The sequence below is a fragment of the Thermobia domestica genome, chromosome 11 (genome assembly GCF_964235325.1).
Source record: "Thermobia domestica chromosome 11, izTheDome1.hap1.1, whole genome shotgun sequence".
NCBI lineage: Eukaryota > Metazoa > Arthropoda > Insecta > Zygentoma > Lepismatidae > Thermobia > Thermobia domestica.
Genome location: NC_137464.1, coordinates 10,264,703 through 10,285,815, shown reverse-complemented (window position 1 = coordinate 10,285,815; position 21,113 = coordinate 10,264,703). Strand labels below are relative to the sequence as shown.

The window sequence follows — 21,113 nt, the reverse complement described above, 5'->3', positions numbered from 1 at the left end:
AAATGTACGCTTATTGTGGAATCTTCGCTATATGTATTCTCACAGGGGTTTCAATACGGACTCCCACATGAAAGAACAGATTGTTAACCCTTTAGCTACAAGACATTCCTATGAAATGAAGTAATCTTACTTTATATTTTTCCATAAGTAGAAGCTTTGCTTTGTATATACTTAAACACAAACAAACTATTTGCTTATAGCCTAGTGTCTAATGAAGCCAAAGTTTTGGCGAAACTGTAACACGTATGTAGTTTTTTAATGTGAATAAATAGTTTTGCTCAGCAAATAGTTTGTTTGTGTTTAAATTTATAATCTTTCCTAATATTATACAGTAAACCTACATTTAACGGACTAATTTGGACAAAAGTGTGTTTCTAAAATCTGAAGCGCATGAAATCGCGAATTGTGTTATGAACAATATTTAAAATAGGATATTACATTTGAAATTGTGCTGTATAAACTAGATATAAAACATTTCATGTGTATTATACCCTACTATGTTAATAACATGAAGGTCCTTACTAAGTTTGAAAAAAAATCAACAGATCCGGAGATTCCTTAACGTATGCAATGATGTTGTCCACGTGGCCTCTTACTTCTGTCATTTTAGGAAAGATATGACTATTCTTCTTCCTCGTCATCACCATCGCGGTTTTTAAAAAATTGGCCCGGCGAAATTAAAATACCGCTAATTTTACAGCAATTATGTGATATCTTCAAATAGATAAAAAAAATAATTGAAATGTGGAACAAGAGCGCTCTAGACAATATTATTTTGCGTGAGGTACAGTTATCACAAGTCACGTAGTGACTTTCCGTTTGCGGCAATTTAGAAACGCGAAAATAAATGCCGATTTTCAAAATGACTTGAAATCCAAAGCAAATAAGTGAGTCTTGGTAATGGTATCTCATGTGCCTAGGACGCTCTTGTTCCATTTTTCGATTACTCTTTATCTATTTGAAGATATCACATAATTACTGTAAAATTAGCGGTATTTTAATTTAGCTTGGATGAGGCCTCTTAACAGTTTCTGTCTTTCAACTACATTTGCTATATCAGTCAAACTATGTCCCTTAAATCCCAAATCCTTTGATTCTAGTTCGTTAAATCGGGGGTTTACTGTATATGTATATTTGACGTTTGTATTACCTCCAACAAAAAAATCTTGGATTAGCAGTGATATCAGTGGCGTTCATGCTCGAGGTATTTTAATGTTAGATTATATATTTAATCATAAGAAATAAATCCACGATTTGGATGCTTCTGAAAAATCAAGTTTATTTCGAAACTAAATAAATAACAGAAAAGTGTTGAATCACTGGGATATTAGAGTCATGATTGTGTCGAAATGAACAAAGCAATGACTGTCAAGAGATCGATGGCAGATAATCCTTTTATGTGTGGGAACAGCCACTGTAGAGCAAAGAGGAGCATAAAACAAACTCTGTTGGTGTGGAAGAAAATGCAGGAACATCGTCGTCGTCGTCTAGGAACAGTCAGCGGAGTAGCACTCGAGAGTTGAAATGGCGCAACCATTGCATTTGCCGCAGGAACAATACATACCATCACCACAGACGCCACGAACATTCCAACGACCACCACAATTCTCACCTGGGCCCTGAAAATACACAAAATTACAGTAAGCAATGTATCGATATTTATATTTAATAAGTTAGAGATAATACTTTATAAGTGCACTCAAAAGGAGAAAGTAATTTACTTGTATCTAATTAGCCTAGTTGGAGATAAACTTCACTCAAACTAAAGTTCATCGTGTAAGTTGAAAAACATATAGAAACACCGCTTTTATGAAATGCACTTAATAGGAGAAAGTGATTATTTTGTGCTATAAAATGAAAAATGAGGCTAAGACTAAAAACATTGGGCTCTTTTATTAAGATTGAAGGCTAAAGTTTTTATGGACATTAGGGAATGGTCATTCAATACTAAATCGCGCCCAATGCTTTTAATCTTACTAATGGAAAAATAGGACTAACACAAGACTAAAAGCATTGGGCTCTTTTATTAGGGTTGAAGGCTACAATTTTATGGATATTAGGGAATGGTCATAATAGAAACCTCAATAATAAATCGTGCCCAGTGCTTTTAGTCTTAGTAATGGAAAAATGGAACTAAACAAGACTAAAAGCATTGGGCTCTTTTATTAAGATTGAAGGCTAAAATTTTTATGGACATTAGGGAATGGTCATTCAATACTAAATCGCGCCCAATGCTTTTAATCTTACTAATGGAAAAATAGGACTAACACAAGACTAAAAGCATTGGGCTCTTTTATTAGGGTTGAAGGCTACAATTTTATGGATATTAGGGAATGGTCATAATAGAAACCTCAATAATAAATCGTGCCCAGTGCTTTTAGTCTTAGTAATGGAAAAATGGAACTAAACAAGACTAAAAGCATTGGGCTCTTTTATTAAGATTGAAGGCTAAAATTTTTATGGACATTAGGGAATGGTCATTCAATACTAAATCGCGCCCAATGCTTTTAATCTTACTAATGGAAAAATAGGACTAACACAAGACTAAAAGCATTGGGCTCTTTTATTAGGGTTGAAGGCTACAATTTTATGGATATTAGGGAATGGTCATAATAGAAACCTCAATAATAAATCGTGCCCAGTGCTTTTAGTCTTAGTAATGGAAAAATGGGACTAACACAAGACTAAAAGCATTGGGCTCTTTTATTAAGATTGAAGGCTAAAGTTTTTATGGACATTAGGGAATGGTCATAATAGAAACCTCAATACTAAATCGGGTCCAATGCTTTTAATCTTACTAATGGAAAAATGGGACTAACACAAGACTAAAAGCATTGGGCTCCTTTATTAAGGTTGAAGGATAAAACTTTTATGGATAATAGGGAATGGTCATAATAGAAACCTCAATACTAAATTGCGCCCAATGCTTTTAGTCTTACTAATGGAAAAATGGAACTAACACAAGACTAAAAGCATTGGGCTCTTTTATTAAGGTTGAAGGATAAAACTTTTATGGATAATAGAGAATGGTCATAATAGAAACCTCAATACTAAATTGCGCCCAATGCTTTTAGTCTTACTAATGGAAAAATGGGACTAACACAAGACTAAAAGTATTGGGCTCTCTTATTAAGATTGAAGGATAGAGCTTTTATGGATAATACGGAATGGTCATAATAGAAACCTAAACATTAAACCGCGACCTATGTTTTTAGCCTTTTGTTAGTCCCATTTTCCATTAGTAAGACTAAAAGCATTGGGCGCAATTTAGTATTAAGGTTTCTATTAAGACCATTCCCTATTATCCATAAAAGTTTTATCCTTCAATCTTAATAAAAGAGCCCAATGCTTTTAGTCTTGTGTTAGTCCCATTTTTCCATTAGCTAAAAGCATTGGGTTCTTTTATTAAGATTGAAGGATAAAGCTTTTATGGATAATACGGAATGGGCATAATAGAAACCTTAACATTAAACAGCGCTCAATGCTTTTAGTCTTACTAATGAAGAAAAGGACAAAGACTAAAAGCATTGAACACATTTTGTATCGTTGAAGGCTAAAGTTCTTATTGATATTAGAGAATGGACATAACAGAAGCGAGAGAACTACGAGAACATCCATCCTCATGGTGTTTGTCCACCATAAAGTTCAGGGATCTCACCCACCAGAGATAAAAGTAACAAACAAATCATTATAGGTTTTGTAAAGATTCATAATTGGAAAGATTCTTCTCATAGTGTTTTTATGTTTATTTTGAAAACTAATTACAGAGTTACTTACTGAAGGAATTTACAAAAATTTGTACTCTTTTCCTCTGACAAACCTGTAATTTTAAGGCCCAGCTTAAAACAAAAAAAAAGTAACTCGTCTTATGCGCAGCAAAATTTATTTAGGTTTTGATTTATTTTCTGCTTCGTTGTAATTGGTATTCGGAGTAGATGTGATTTTAATTTTGTTTTCTGATATATAGTTCCCTCTTAACCTCCTACGTGAAAGAAGAGTCGGATGAATCACATGTTGTACAAGACAACAGCTGAATGTTTTCAAATATTCTTGCTATTACCCTTATGATTTCAATAAAATTTTCATAAATTACTCCTTAGTTTTGGCTTCAAGGAAGGTAACTGGACCTGGACAAAGTTGTTTTGGGGAACCTCGAATTAGCAATGAAACTATTAGCAAATCGCATGAAGTAGATGGTTATTCTTTTAGTCTGTTAATAGTAACGATAGTTTCCCTGCTTCCATCACTTCTTTAATCATTCTAGATTAAAAATTTAAATAATGTAACTTGTTTACTCACATAATAGTCGCCCTCGCATAATAGTCGCACCATAACTTTCAAGTAAAAACATGCGCCAAAAAAATTTTCTCCGCATAAAAGTCGCAATCTACGGAATTTTTGTCTTTGGGAATGAGACTTTCTTCGAAATTGCTTCTCTTGCAGGAGTCCGAGCAAAAGAACTTCTATGCAAGTGGATAGTACAAAGTTGGTCTTCGATAAAATCTGACACCGTGTCAGATAGAAGCTTTAAAAAGACCGGCATATCAAACGCTTTGGACGGAAGTGAAGATGATACCCTGTGGAACAGTTAACCAGATTCATCAGACGCAGATACACTGGCGCAAATCCCGGGGGAATGAGGGGGACATGTACCCTCTAAACTTGGAACTGCGGGGACTGTCCCCTCCCCAATAATCCGATTTGAAATGTGTTTTTGGGGGAGAAATGTGATGATTTGTGTCTGACTGTCACGAAGGGAACAGATGAAATTGATGTCCCCCAGAATAAGTCTCAAATCTGCTCGCGTAACAATGTTGAAAACAACTCTGCTCCCCTGATCCTCCACAGCATTGTTTTTCAACTTCATAAAGATCAATATTTTGAACATCGCTAAAAAAATAATAAAAAACGAACAGTCTTACCCGTCTCCTCCAATGTTGAAGACAGATTTTCACCGCTGTGCAGAAATGACATAAAGTGAAACTTTGGATGTGAGTGAAGAGTGCGTTTCGTACGTATGAAGAGCTCTGGCACTTCTTATGCGTACGTGTTTCTTCTTTGTGGTGTTACATAGTTGTTATTCATGTGTTTCCAGATTATGTAAATATACCGTTCTTTTGTTCCAATGCCAAGAAGACACTTTTGTCTCCCACGAATCGGGAAGTTATGAGTTTATTTTTTGACAAGTCAATATATTACCGTATGTAGGCTATTATTTTACTCTTTATGTTGAGACAATGCTGTATGTATCAAAATTCGAATTTGTTTTGATCGTAGCTATAATTGAATGGCAGCTTTTCTCGTGTAATAATCGCAGTTGGATTTTCGCATTAAAAAATTGGTACAAAAGTGCGACTATTACGAGTGTAAACACGGTAACACATTTCCGACCTAACATTAGAGTAATTTTCTGTATTGTAGCTATTTTGTTAGTCTAAAAAAAATCAATTACTGAACTACTACACGATTTACCTTTGCGCACACCGTCCTGTCGCAATAGTCCTTAACGACGCCGTATGTGCATTCAGAGGGGTCTTCAGGGCAAATTCCACTTCCACTGCTGCAGGGCGTGCACTTGGGAAAGCTTGCGGTACTACAATGAAAGATAACATATTATTTTAACAGACACAAAATTTAAACAAATATGCATAACAATCTGTTGCCACTTGAAAATATTAGGGAAAAGGATTCTTTGCTTGACTTTATTCTTTACTTTCTAATTTAAGGCGGCCGCACATTGATAAGAGGAGAGGGCAGTCGAGGTGAACAGTTCAGTGCTGTGAACAATAGAACAAAGTCTCGTACTGGATATTCAGTCGAGCACGAGTTAGGCTAAAGCCTCTGAAACGTTGTGATTAAGACTCACGGTCAATGCACTCAGGACTCTCCCTCTGCATCCTCTCTTGCCTCTGCCTGACTGCCCAGCCTCTAATCAATGTATTGCCGGCTTTACATTTGGCAACATACGAGGGTATACCAAAGTTTAAAGAAAAATATACAAAAAGAAATATGAAGAGTTTGATATACATTAAGAGTATTATAGTACAAAATGAGAAGTCCTTCCTCTATTTTAAAGGATTATCAATAGCGGCTGAGTCAGAAAAATAAGAGAAACGACATGAAATGAAATGAAATTTTTAGTTTTACATCTCACGTATACGCCCTCTAATCTAAGAAAGACGGATAGTTAATTAAAGTGATTATGAAAGAATTGGTGAAATGAGAATGTGAGAGAAAACAGGAAAATCCCAGTGGCGAATCTAGCCCCGGAGTTTGAGAGCCTAGGCCCCAGTTTTTTGAGTGACAAACAAAACTGAAGTTATATTTATATATATGTTTGAAAGTTTATAGTAAACTCATGATATACCTATCATAGTCTGAATTGTGGCTTGCCCCCCGAAGGTTTTAATTTCTAGATCCACCACTAAGAACCTCGAGAAAAAACAAGGACGCAATATTGTTTGCTATAAACTAGCCTGGCCCGGGATCGAATCAGTTTCTCTCGCACCAGAGGTTTGCGCCCTACCACTTCTTTTTTGTAAGAAAAATCACCTCAATCGGGACATCTCTCTCTCTCTCTTTTTTTTAGTAATTCATTAAATCTCTTTTCTAATGAATCTATTGTCACGGGGACACGAACACAAAACCATCCAGTACAGTTAAACACACCCATTCTCGAAAGAGGAAATTCAAGCCACAATGGATTCTGCCTCATGATCCGAAGCCGAAGGCCATTCTAGACCACTCTGCAATTTCCACTGGCTACCAGCGAGCCACTGTGCCCGCAACAGAAACTGGAGTTTGCTAGTTTTAGAGTATTGTACTTTCTGACTTTGCTCTACGCTCCCATGTAACTGCAAGGGCAGAATCTACCATTCAAGTGCGATACGAACTCCTAGTCAGGTTTATATAACTATTGTTCTACGTACTATGAATAGAATATGAACCAGGTCATACATGTACCGAAAGTGATCACACTCCGCGATATGAACGTACACTCCCTGAAATGATAGTAATATCATAGTACAATCATCATTAAGATTCTTCGCTACCCTCTTTCCCACTTTTTTGAATTTTTAAGAAATTTCAAAAATATGAGGAGGTTCTCAATCCAACCAGATTACATACCCTATGCTGATATGCAACCATAATCACATTAAAGAATTATGGTTACTTATAAATATGTGCTTTGCCGTAATTATCTATATAGGGTCTGATGGTAATCTTCGGAGCTAAACTATGAAGAACTTGAACGAAGTTGAGCTAATTACGGCAAAGTACATGTTTATAGGCAACCATAGATTCATTGCTGTGGTTGTGGTTGCACACCAACGCAGGGGTTGTACTGCAACGTTTCGTAACACTTTCATAGTACATTAGAGGATTTAGAAATTAGATTTTTAGGGGCTTTTTGGGTTTATGGCCATGTTGGTTCGACATGTTTCAAGTATGAGGGATGACGTCCTTTGTCGATCACACTATCCGAGGAACGAGAAAGGAGAAAAGATTGGGGAAGAAGGAAGCAGCCTGAGTCCTGTATGTTAGGTATTATCCCAGCATTTGCCTGGTGTGCATGAGGAACCCAGAGAAACATCACTTAGGACGGTTTGCCTGAAAAAGTTTTTTTTACACTTTTTCGATCAAGTGTCCCCACCCATAATATATTACACTGGCAAACATGAGAATGTGAGAATGATCTTTGATGTTTGTAACATTTTAAAAATATTAGATTACGTATTTGAAGTCGTATTACAAGATTTTTTTGAAAAAAGTTTTGTAATTATAGTGAATAGTTTAAAGAGAATGAAGAAATCAAACACACTATTGTATTTGTAAAATGCTATGACATGAAATAATAATTGAATTGGTTCTGTTAAAAGAGGATTATCTGTCATTTCAATATAATGAAACATGTCTCCTCTCAACAACGACCAATTCAATTGGGTTCAAGACTTTTTGTGTAGGGTCCACCAATCATCATATCATAAACTGTGCACGAAAATTTGTGGTCTGTAAGAAAAGAATTAGAAACCGTTATTATTTTTCTGAATAGGTTTTTGTAGATACTAGCTGCCTCACTTCTTATATTTTTGATATACTACATTTTCTTTAAAGTAATCTCTAAAATTTAGAAAGAATGTTGCGATGAGCTTAGAGAAAAGCCTCAAGACATATCGACTTGTCGAAAGTTTTTTTAAAAAATATTCCGGTCGAAACATTATTTTCTTTAGTATCATTATCATATTTCTATACCTAGGTATGACCATAGCGTACATCGCGGGTATGATTAACAGGTTCAGACCAACATCTGACAGTAATGAAGAAGCTATGATTTTCGAAAATCCCGACGTGCGCAACCGGTTGTGTATGCCATTTTTCCGGATCCTGGCTTTTTGGGCTATTTTTTAGACTTTCAGTCAAGCAGCTACTGTATCGTCACTATTTATCCTAGGATCATGGTTCATACCTCATTCTCTTCAGAATAGAGCTGGCTTTCAAATGGTACCACTTGCATGCTCATACCATATACCAGAAGCGGAGAAAAAATGTCAAAATGAAAATTTCGGAGGAAAAATTTTTTTCTCGAACTTTGGCCCCCCCTGGCCCCCCCTGTGTGATCGTAGCCATCTAAAAAAATCTGATAAATAGTACTTGGTGTACTGAATGTGTGTGCCAAATTTCAAGTTTCTATCTTGAATAGTAAGGGTGGGTGAATTTTTATCAAAAATTCCCACAATGCCCCAAAGTACCATAAAACACTATAATCTGAGGGGAAAAAAAAATTTGAGACATCCATAATTACCCTAGGACTATAATCCGCCAATCATTCTCTTCAGAATAGAACTGTCTTTCAGGCGGTACCATTCACATGTCTCCATCATGTATCTAAGGTGGAAAATTCCTCAAAAAAGGGATTTTTTGGGGCAAAATTTCCCGTTTTTCAACTTTGCCCCTCTGGAACCCCCTGTTTTTACGCAGAAATCGAAAAAAAAACTTCTGGTAAATACTACTCGGTGGACTGAATGTTTGTGCAAAAATTTCAATTTTCTACGTGAAAAAATAGGCTCGCCAGAAAAAATTTCCCTACTTTGCCCCACTTTTACCCTATACAGAAGTATATTTGGATAAAAATTCACTGAGACGGCCCTAATTACCCTAGAATAATAATTCGACCGTCATTCTCTTCAGAATGGAACTGCCTTTCAGACGGTATGACTCACGTGGTCCTATCATGTATGTAAGGCGGGAAAATGACCAAAAAGGGGATTTTGGGGGTAAAAAATCCCTGTTTTTACCCCTTCGCCCCTCTGGTTCCCCTCTGTTTTAGCACTGACATCGGAACAAAAAATCTGGTAAATACTATTCGGTGGACTGAATGTTTGTGCAAAATTTCAATCTTCTACGTAGAAAAATAAGCCCGCCAAAAAATATTGAACATAGGCTTAGAAAATGAGAAGAGAAATTTTTGACTTATGACGTCATCACCTCCTATTCCTGGACGCAGGACGGTCTGAAACCATACGTAATGTCTTCTACAAGGCCTCTGGACTTGGAAAACAAAAAACAACCGGACGAAAAAGCTCAAATAGAAGAGAAATAACGCAATGTACCATGAAAAGTGCATATGGTACAAATTGTACCATAGGATCCCCAAAGGGTTAATCCTCGACGTGCGCCACCAGCGGCACACGATCTTTATTCTGATATTTTTGGCTATAAGTTCCCAACGATCTCTTCTAACTGCGTTCCTTTCATTATCTTATATTGTAGAAAGTACGCCACCAGTGGCGCACGTCGGGATGGACGTGTTAAACAATGTAAGTCATTAAGTTTGTGATCACAAGACCTGCATGTAAGGAGTTCACATTCCACTCATGGTATGTATATTACTTGCAACAGTATTGTCCTTTTATTAGGTCTTCTCTTCATCATTCAATTGTGATCGTCTTCTTTAGCCTCAAGATAGCGTATACACCTTTGGCGTGGGAGACCCGGGTTCGATTCCCTCGCTGCTGAAAGGTACGTTAAACTCAAAATCAATTCAACTCAACTTAACTTTAGCCTAAAGAGCACAGCCACAGAATGGAAAACTTTAAGAAACAAACAATTTTAAAAAATCAATTTTTTAAAAAATATGTACTCCATATAATCTTGCCAGTAGCTGTAGCAAAAATGTCTGAGGTTTTCACAGTGAGAACTACGATTAAAATCCACTTCGAGTACGGATATTTCTAATTAAAGGGGGCAGAGTGGCTCAGTAGTAGAGCATTTACCTCTGATGTGTGGAGTCCCTCGTTCGATCCGTGGCCAACTAAATTTCTGGGATAACATCATGTCTGTGGGTTTTCTCGGGTTCTCTCGTTTTCTCCCACATTCTCATTCCACCAAATATTCCATCATAATTCACTTACCTTAATCATCCGTCTCCCTTAGCCTAAAGGACATATTCGTGGGATGTTAAACGGATAGATTTAATTTCTTTTCTATTTGGACCTCGAAGCTCATGTACTTGTATAACTATCGGACTATATTACTTAAAATTTCGAACAAATATGAATATTTCACGATTAGCTTTACCGAAGTTTGAGTCCGACTGGAGTCGAACCTCGGTTCAGCTGAAAACGGTACAGATCCGAGGATTCGTCCGCTGGGCCGCCTGAATATGACCTCCCCTCCTACTTCACTCCTAGACCAACCCCTCTCCGAACGGATTCCAGGGCTTTGGAGAAAGGTAAGTCTTAAAAGTGGAATTAAAAAAAAAAATGCGAGCGCCAAAGAAAATGCTTTGCTCCCGATCTTCTCTCATATTACACATGCTGCATAGCTGAAAAAGGAAAATGTTTCTCTAATTTTGACTTTCAGGGAATAGCTGCACTGGCTTTCATTGTGCTGTATAATTTATACAAAAAGGAAAATGGGTAGCCAGAAAAATTATTAGAAATTAATTAACGAAGAATATTGCCAAGTTACTTATAAAAAAAATAATGTTTTAAGTGAACGTCAGTTCAGCTAGATCCCTATGTAGCAATACTCAAAGCTTTGTTGTTCTGCCTAAATTGAGATTAGAGGTAATCTGAACTTGATTGAATAGAAAAGATAACACTGAATTTGGATAACATTGATAGAATTTTTAATTTATATAAGAAAAATAGCAACAGGTAACAACATCTGATTAAAACATTTGCATTTAAAAAAAAATGACATACTTATTCCATCGAACTTTTGCTGTAAAGGTGATTAGTTAAAAAAATGAATTTACTACATGGACATTGAAATATCTTTTTAAATTTTGAATGTCTGCAAAATTACATAATGCTGATATGTAATATTAATACAAACGGCATTTTAAACCAAATTACGATTCTTTAATTAAAATTCAAGTTTGTAATAAGATTTTACATTACAAGTTAATTATCATAATTCCATTTGATAAATTTGAATAGTTTTCCTATCATATACAAATTACTTGTATTGACAATACCAGAATCGAATCTATGAAGAAGCTGATTGATTAGTTTGATCAGTTACTTAAATGACGGAAAACTTTTAGAAAAGTAATTGAAAAATAGTAAGATAGAATATTGCTTAATGAAAATTTAGAATATTGCTTAATGAAGATTATACGGGTCATGACCTTTAATTTTGAGAGTTACTTGAAAGAAGATTGACAAGAAAAAAGAAAGTATAGTGAATGATATATTCTTAGGGTATATAAAATTCAGTTTCATAATTTGGTTTATATTTATAAAAGCAAACTAATAATACTAGTCAATACTAATACGAAAATGCCATAGTTGTATTTACACACTTCACATAGATGATTCACACTTGACATAAACATACATTACTATAGATCAATACACAGGAAATTAAATCACAAATCTACTTCTAGAGATCGATCTTTCTTGGCCAATATTTATACTCTAATTACTTTAGGTCGTCGACGCCTAGTTTACCTAGCAACTACCTATAGAAAGACTAAATTCTAAATATGATTTTAAGCTTAAACGTAATATTTTATGTTCGCTTACAAACATTCCGTCATATGTTCTAAACATTTTCTTTACTTCGTACAATAACCAAGAATCGTCTGTAATATTTTCTTTCCAACATAATGGAAATGTAGTAATAGTCTGTAATAACAAAACAAATATTTCTGATTTTAAATAAAATCTATTCCTCTCCCTTGAAATACCTTTATCTTAGCGGACTGAATAACTTAATAGTGACCAATTGTATTCGGAAGTTATTATTTAAAATAATTTATCGTGAGTAGGTTACATTTCGATTTTTTTATATAGATTATATTAATTAATAATGAATATGCATAATAACTGATGTTCCTAATCTTCTAAAGTAAAATGATATTTAAAAAAAATAAAACTAGTTTCCGTAGTGATGAAGATACACTGCACTTGAAAATTTTATAACTCATTTCAGGATTCTCTCTAAAATACATACAAAAATGTATTTCAAATTAGTTTATCACTGCATGATCAAACTATGAATAAAAAAAAAATGATTAGCGTTTCTGGGAGGTTTGCCACTAGAAATCCCTCAAACATTAATGTTCTCTCGTCACTTCCATCGTGGGCAAATGACTGTTGAGTCAGTAGCAGTCAACATCTGAATAAGTGTGCCAAGAATAGGAGTAATGTAAAATGATAACAGAAGTCATGAATCGGTGCGGCAAAATGCACTGAAATGGATGATAACCACCGTGGCCATGGAACCGTGATCCATCGCACATCCAACAGTCTGATTAATGACAAAATATTTAAACAGCCTACCTCAGTTTTAATGTGTGAAAACTCTTGATCCCTTACTTCGCTATTACTCGTATACACTCGAGATTGGAGGCTGGGGGCTGAGTCCTCTCCTTCCCTCTGCGACAAGCAAGTCGTAAGCTCTGGTACTGACATTTCTTTGAAGCTTACTAGCCAAGCCATGTTTCTACACACAAATACACTGTCCCATACACACATCATCAGGAGAGAGTAAGTCTAGATAATACAAGATGTTCGGCACATTGACTAGGACGACACTACCGTCTGTAACTATTTATGCATGATGATGATGTTTAGAATATATATATAAAAAATGCACTACAAACAAAGAAGGCACTATCCACTATGGTTTCTTTTCCAAGGTTTTCGTACAACTGCCTTAGTTTTTAAAATTTTGTCTTTCTCTCTCTCTCCTGTTTATTTTAAAATTTGTGTGTGTGTGCGTGTGTAGTTCGTTAAGATGGCTGGGGTTTGTTCGCCACCCGAGAACAATAAATTACCCTAGTGACAAGCGAGGGTGTCCTGTTGGATGCTGAACGCGATGGCCTCTGCCCAGTTTCGTGAAAGAAAACGTGGACAAAAATATACATCCAAATTGAAACAAAACTAGGAAAACAAAAATACAAATTTTTATTTAACAATATAAATACAATTGTGGGAGGTGACGACTGTCATAATTACCCCCCTCCTAAGATGAAGCACGAGATGAAGTGAAACGGAAGATCTGCTTCATCTCAACGAAGTCTTTGTAAGTGACAATGAGTCACCGACAACAATTATGCAGAGATGTTGTACATGAAAATCCTGACCCTGATGTTGCTTCAACCATTCTTCGTTTAAGGGTTAGCAGAGAACTTCTTTCTGTCAAAGCGTAACATATTGTAGGGTTTCGAGTCCGATCACAGTTGTACGAGCCGCCAGAGTGCTATTTATGTTCGCTTCATTTTGCATATTTTTGGCGCCATTTATGACATAAATATATCGCAACAAATTATTATTAATTTTTTTAACGCAATTTTAACATGTTCTGAATGCAAGGTCATTGGCTCTTCGATATTTATTCATTGATGTGTCGATATATCATTTATTGTTCTTTTCCTTCGGGGATGCGTCCTGGTATGTCCGGAGGGTGCTGTTGGAGCTTTTGTTCTTCTCTTTGCGAGGTAAACTTCTTTATTAATACTTTAGCTTGTATTTCTGTCATGCTGTACTAATCTTACATGATCCACTTGGACTTCATCTATACAATCAATCAATAAAATAAGAGGACGTCTTCTATCTTCTACCATACTGGGTAGGAACAAACTTATAATTCTGGTGGACTCTGAGGAAGTTCGCTGCTTCAAGCGAGTATGTACTCAAGCTCGGCGCGTTAAGTCCTACAGAAAGTCTACACCTTAAATACGAAGAAGGTTGCGTTGAGCTTCTTACCAAGTGCCTCTAACGCAAGCTCTACTTCGGAGCTCAATCGGGACCGTAGTACAACCGAGTGCTCTAACTTCCATTTTTCTCTAGTCAACAAGTGTCATCTTCATTGTCAGCCGCAATGTGTGGTTATTCACATGTTCAAATTTCTCCTCAAGTTATGCTCCTCCGTCTTCAATGTCGCTTCTCTCCGTCACTACCTTGCTTTCGACAATTATCCATTAATCTCAATTTTTAAGCCTGAATTACGCGTTTTCTTATTTTTTTCTTTCTCTCCCTTGTGAGAGCAATGTTACAGCGATATGTATTTTAATTTTGGGAGGGCGCGCTGTTTCTGTTATCACAAGAGCGCTGCTCACCTCGACCAGATAGTCTTTTTTTTTTTATGGTTTCTTCTATTTTTTTTTTTTAAATCGATCTACATTACTATGAATTTTCTTTTCCTGGCGCAAGTTTCTCACATGATGAGTGGCGGGTTATTCCTTTGGCACTCTATTTGATCGTAAACTCGAACCCTGGAGTCACAGGCATCTAATAATTTACATGGCTTTGGTCGTCGTCGGAGATCCGGCCGTCTTCGCCTCTGTCAGGTGGTGCTTCCTGTCTTGAAATCTCTATAACATGTATTTGTCTCCCTCTTCGCATGTACACTGATCCATCGGTGGAAGTTCGTCTCACGACCATGTTGTTGTCTTTTTCCAGAAACTTTATGCGTATGCGTTTCTTTCGCACTCTTTTTCTGTGGTTGCCATTTAGCTTGTCATGAGTTCTTTTCCTCTTCCTCAATCGCTGCCTCTTGCTCGCCTTACATGCAAGCTGCTTAATATGCATATCTACACTCACCGGAATTGCTGAAAGTGAATTCAACGGCTGAGGTGTTGCTATCAGTTGCTTTTCATCTACATAATGTAGCACTGTAGCAATATGCTTCTGATTTTCAATCTGTTGCTCCTTTTCACAAATTTCTTCAGTGCATTCTCTGTCTTCCTGTTTTTGGAGACTTTCGCTGGCCACAATAATTTCACTTGGCATGTCCTGCTCGCACTCAACATCTTGGACATTATTCAATGCATTTCCAGAAGTTTCTTCTCGTTCTTCCCTTACCTTCTCAGACTCTTGCATTTGTTTTTCATTTGATCTCTGCAAGTTTTGGGTCTGCGCCTCTACGTTCGAACAGATCTGCCGTACATCTTGCAGCAACTGTTCTTGCTTCCTTTCAATCTGCTGCACCACCCTTTTCTCCATTTCTCTGGTTTTCTTGCTTAATCCCTCTTCAAACTGTTGCAGCTTGTCTTCTAATATCTTAATTTGTTCTTGCCGTTCATTCTTCCGTTCTTCCTGTTCTCTTTTTCGTTTTTCTTCTTGCTCTTCCTGTTCTCTTTTTCGTTTTTCTTCTTGCTCTTCTCGTTCCTTCTTTTGCTGTTCCACGTACATGCGAAACCATACTGGCATCTCTATGTCGCTCTGTGTACTGTTGTTCGGCGTGACGCCTTCCTCGGATGTATCTCCTACATCCATAGTGTTCCCTACTTGTTCGTTGCCTAGCTGTGCCGAATTTTCCTCTGCTGACAATTTTCTGCGACTTTGTCTTTTCCTTATCTCACCACAAATGACGCAGTCAAAGCTTAGCTCTGTGGACTCCGACTCCTGCTCCCACACGTCACGTTGACATTCCGAGCAACGTTGTTTTTCTCCGAATATTATTTTTCTTCTTTCTTCTCTTGATGAAGATCGCAGTTTCGGCATCTGTAACTCTTCAAAAAAAATCAAGACCCTTATCCCTTCACACACAGTATCATCACAATAAAAATTAAAGTAATATATATGTATATATATGCAAGCGTATAGTTGCACTGACCAATTAATCAAAATGATTTCATAAAATAAGTAGTGCCGCCTTCGTTCCAGTGCCGTTTGAACATCATAAATTATCTAATCTCTCTCTCTCTTTCGTGTAAATACTCACTAATATTAGATATTTCTTACATCATATACAAATAAATCAAGATATCCTAGCAGTAAATACTGTACATTTAACATACTAACAGACATAAATAGAAAAATATAAGACCAGTAAATATACAATACTTAAAAAGAGAAAATAAAGATATTGGTGTTTTATTAATATAATGTGCAGCATAAAAATAAATACTTAAACCTAAAACGTTACTAAAATTACGAGTATACAAACACCTCTCGAATAGAATAATACTAATGAATGATTAACTGGGTTCGAAGTAGATACATATAGCAAAAGATATAAAGAATAAATCAACTTAGAGTTAATTGTACTTACTTTCTTTATTTACCTGTTTTTCTCGGTGTCCCGTTCATTTTTGTCTCCTACTTTTCTTCTTCTTCTTCTTCTTTTTTTTTTTTTTAATCCAGTCAAGTCCAGGCAAAGCACAGAAACACAATGGACCATTTTAAGCTTAGCCAATACAGTTCTCTTTATCTTACTTTTTTTTTCTTTTTTTTTTTTTTTACAACGGTCAAAAGGTTCACCCCCTGTCGCAAACGAAGTCTTCTTGACCTGAGCTTTCCTCCCTTCTGTGGTTCAAATACTCAGAAGAGTAACAAAAAAAATCGAATGGTTGACAGAATGTGATCCTTTTTTTTTTTTTTTTTTTTTACACGTAAGTCTTTCTGGGCTGTTCCGCTGAAACTGTTGTATCCAAAATAAATAGAAAAATTTTAGATTACCGAAAATAAAAGAGCAAAGTAATGAGTGTTATCACACTCGTCCCGTTCGTACTTAGGAGGGAAAAATATTTTTATTTAATGCAAATTAACCTAATATTCGCGGTTTTTTTTTTTTTTTTTTTTTACAGAATACTCGGGTCCATGTTCGGTGCGTCATTTTTCACGGTCTACATTGTTCGGGTGCCTGTTCGCGGGGCCATTTTTCACGATTAGCTTTACCGAAGTTTGAGTCCGACTGGAGTCGAACCTCGGTTCAGCTGAAAACGGTACAGATCCGAGGATTCGTCCGCTGGGCCGCCTGAATATGACCTCCCCTCCTACTTCACTCCTAGACCAACCCCTCTCCGAACGGATTCCAGGGCTTTGGAGAAAGGTAAGTCTTAAAAGTGGAATTAAAAAAAAAAATGCGAGCGCCAAAGAAAATGCTTTGCTCCCGATCTTCTCTCATATTACACATGCTGCATAGCTGAAAAAGGAAAATGTTTCTCTAATTTTGACTTTCAGGGAATAGCTGCACTGGCTTTCATTGTGCTGTATAATTTATACAAAAAGGAAAATGGGTAGCCAGAAAAATTATTAGAAATTAATTAACGAAGAATATTGCCAAGTTACTTATAAAAAAAATAATGTTTTAAGTGAACGTCAGTTCAGCTAGATCCCTATGTAGCAATACTCAAAGCTTTGTTGTTCTGCCTAAATTGAGATTAGAGGTAATCTGAACTTGATTGAATAGAAAAGATAACACTGAATTTGGATAACATTGATAGAATTTTTAATTTATATAAGAAAAATAGCAACAGGTAACAACATCTGATTAAAACATTTGCATTTAAAAAAAAATGACATACTTATTCCATCGAACTTTTGCTGTAAAGGTGATTAGTTAAAAAAATGAATTTACTACATGGACATTGAAATATCTTTTTAAATTTTGAATGTCTGCAAAATTACATAATGCTGATATGTAATATTAATACAAACGGCATTTTAAACCAAATTACGATTCTTTAATTAAAATTCAAGTTTGTAATAAGATTTTACATTACAAGTTAATTATCATAATTCCATTTGATAAATTTGAATAGTTTTCCTATCATATACAAATTACTTGTATTGACAATACCAGAATCGAATCTATGAAGAAGCTGATTGATTAGTTTGATCAGTTACTTAAATGACGGAAAACTTTTAGAAAAGTAATTGAAAAATAGTAAGATAGAATATTGCTTAATGAAAATTTAGAATATTGCTTAATGAAGATTATACGGGTCATGACCTTTAATTTTGAGAGTTACTTGAAAGAAGATTGACAAGAAAAAAGAAAGTATAGTGAAAGATATATTCTTAGGGTATATAAAATTCAGTTTCATAATTTGGTTTATATTTATAAAAGCAAACTAATAATACTAGTCAATACTAATACGAAAATGCCATAGTTGTATTTACACACTTCACATAGATGATTCACACTTGACATAAACATACATTACTATAGATCAATACACAGGAAATTAAATCACAAATCTACTTCTAGAGATCGATCTTTCTTGGCCAATATTTATACTCTAATTACTTTAGGTCGTCGACGCCTAGTTTACCTAGCAACTACCTATAGAAAGACTAAATTCTAAATATGATTTTAAGCTTAAACGTAATATTTTATGTTCGCTTACAAACATTCCGTCATATGTTCTAAACATTTTCTTTACTTCGTACAATAACCAAGAATCGTCTGTAATATTTTCTTTCCAACATAATGGAAATGTAGTAATAGTCTGTAATAACAAAACAAATATTTCTGATTTTAAATAAAATCTATTCCTCTCCCTTGAAATACCTTTATCTTAGCGGACTGAATAACTTAATAGTGACCAATTGTATTCGGAAGTTATTATTTAAAATAATTTATCGTGAGTAGGTTACATTTCGATTTTTTTATATAGATTATATTAATTAATAATGAATATGCATAATAACTGATGTTCCTAATCTTCTAAAGTAAAATGATATTTAAAAAAAATAAAACTAGTTTCCGTAGTGATGAAGATACACTGCACTTGAAAATTTTATAACTCATTTCAGGATTCTCTCTAAAATACATACAAAAATGTATTTCAAATTAGTTTATCACTGCATGATCAAACTATGAATAAAAAAAAATGATTAGCGTTTCTGGGAGGTTTGCCACTAGAAATCCCTCAAACATTAATGTTCTCTCGTCACTTCCATCGTGGGCAAATGACTGTTGAGTCAGTAGCAGTCAACATCTGAATAAGTGTGCCAAGAATAGGAGTAATGTAAAATGATAACAGAAGTCATGAATCGGTGCGGCAAAATGCACTGAAATGGATGATAACCACCGTGGCCATGGAACCGTGATCCATCGCACATCCAACAGTCTGATTAATGACAAAATATTTAAACAGCCTACCTCAGTTTTAATGTGTGAAAACTCTTGATCCCTTACTTCGCTATTACTCGTATACACTCGAGATTGGAGGCTGGGGGCTGAGTCCTCTCCTTCCCTCTGCGACAAGCAAGTCGTAAGCTCTGGTACTGACATTTCTTTGAAGCTTACTAGCCAAGCCATGTTTCTACACACAAATACACTGTCCCATACACACATCATCAGGAGAGAGTAAGTCTAGATAATACAAGATGTTCGGCACATTGACTAGGACGACACTACCGTCTGTAACTATTTATGCATGATGATGATGTTTAGAATATATATATAAAAAATGCACTACAAACAAAGAAGGCACTATCCACTATGGTTTCTTTTCCAAGGTTTTCGTACAACTGCCTTAGTTTTTAAAATTTTGTCTTTCTCTCTCTCTCCTGTTTATTTTAAAATTTGTGTGTGTGTGCGTGTGTAGTTCGTTAAGATGGCTGGGGTTTGTTCGCCACCCGAGAACAATAAATTACCCTAGTGACAAGCGAGGGTGTCCTGTTGGATGCTGAACGCGATGGCCTCTGCCCAGTTTCGTGAAAGAAAACGTGGACAAAAAAATACATCCAAATTGAAACAAAACTAGGAAAACAAAAATACAAATTTTTATTTAACAATATAAATACAATTGTGGGAGGTGACGACTGTCATAAATATCTAGGCAATAAACTAGATATAACAAGAAAAATGAGGAACAAGAACTGAGTACATATGGTACATCAGTTTCTAAAAGAGTAATAAAAGGAACGTCAGTTCACTTATCTTGGTGTGACTGGTTTCGTGTTCGATTCCTATAGTGGAAGCAATCCCAACGCTGTGAGGCAATTACAAAGCTATTTGACATTTAAAAAAAAAAAAAATGTCAAAATGTGCTTTGCGTGGTTTGCAGAATCTGCCTGCTTGTCAGTTAGAACAAAATATTGTGAACATGTAAATATTCAAGCTTTTAAAGAATAACTTCGAAATGTGGGTGTGGAGAAGAATGGAAAGAGTTAGTTGGGTCGAGCGGAAAACGAATGAGAGAGTGTTAGAAATGGTGGGTGAGAAAAGAACACTTTTAGATATTATTAGGAAGAGGAAGAGAAATTGGTTGGGACATTGCCTAAGAAGAGATTGTATCATGAGGGACGTTCTAGAGGGTATGGTGGCGGGAAGGAGAGGGAGGGGGCGAAGGAGACTACAATTAATGGATGATATTAAAACAGAAAGATCATACGCGAAGACGAAAAGGTTAGCGGAGGACCGTGGAGCATGGAAGCTTCTCAGCTGCGGCAAGTGACCTGCCAATAAAGGCAGAATACCTATGATGATGATGATGATGATGATGATGATTAAAGAATAAATAAATAAATAAATAAATAAATAAATAAACATGGATATGGACAAATGGAAATTCACCTGAGACCCTAAATAACCGAAATGATTTGTATTTTTATGATTTTCTTTCGGGGTACATATGCAGGCCCGCAGCTATAGGATGGTAACGGGGATAACCTCCACATACGATCACTTTCATCCCCCTCAAATTTCAATTGTTTGTTGGCAATATGAATGTAAGGTGAACTCGTTAGATTCTTCCAAAAGTTATATTAGCCCTTCTCCTTGTATTAGTGTTCTCTCTACGGACCTGGTTGTATAGCCTCTTGACCATAGACAAACAAAAAAGCATTATACCTATGGATAGTCTACATCAGCTGGCTCGCGGGCCATAACGCTATTTTCCGGTCAGTTATTCAAAACAATAA

General features: G+C 35.8%; 1 protein-coding gene across 3 annotated transcripts in view; it reads right to left on the bottom strand.

Moving 5' to 3' along the window:
- Positions 1-1,259: 1,259 nt before the first annotated feature.
- Positions 1,260-21,113, bottom strand: part of LOC145663870 (uncharacterized) — a 37,045-nt gene continuing 17,191 nt past the window's right edge. For 2 of the 3 annotated variants that reach the window (XM_081730004.1, XM_081730003.1), the window contains 2 exons: positions 5,473-5,593; positions 1,260-1,619 (listed from right to left, as the gene is read on the bottom strand). In XM_081730004.1, coding sequence (XP_081586130.1) covers positions 1,488-1,619; positions 5,473-5,593 — 253 coding nt within the window. In that variant the 3' untranslated portion in view covers positions 1,260-1,487. Of the gene's footprint in view, positions 1,620-5,472; positions 5,594-12,791; positions 20,015-21,113 lie in introns of those variants that run through there. The other variant, XM_081730002.1, reaches the window with a different exon arrangement.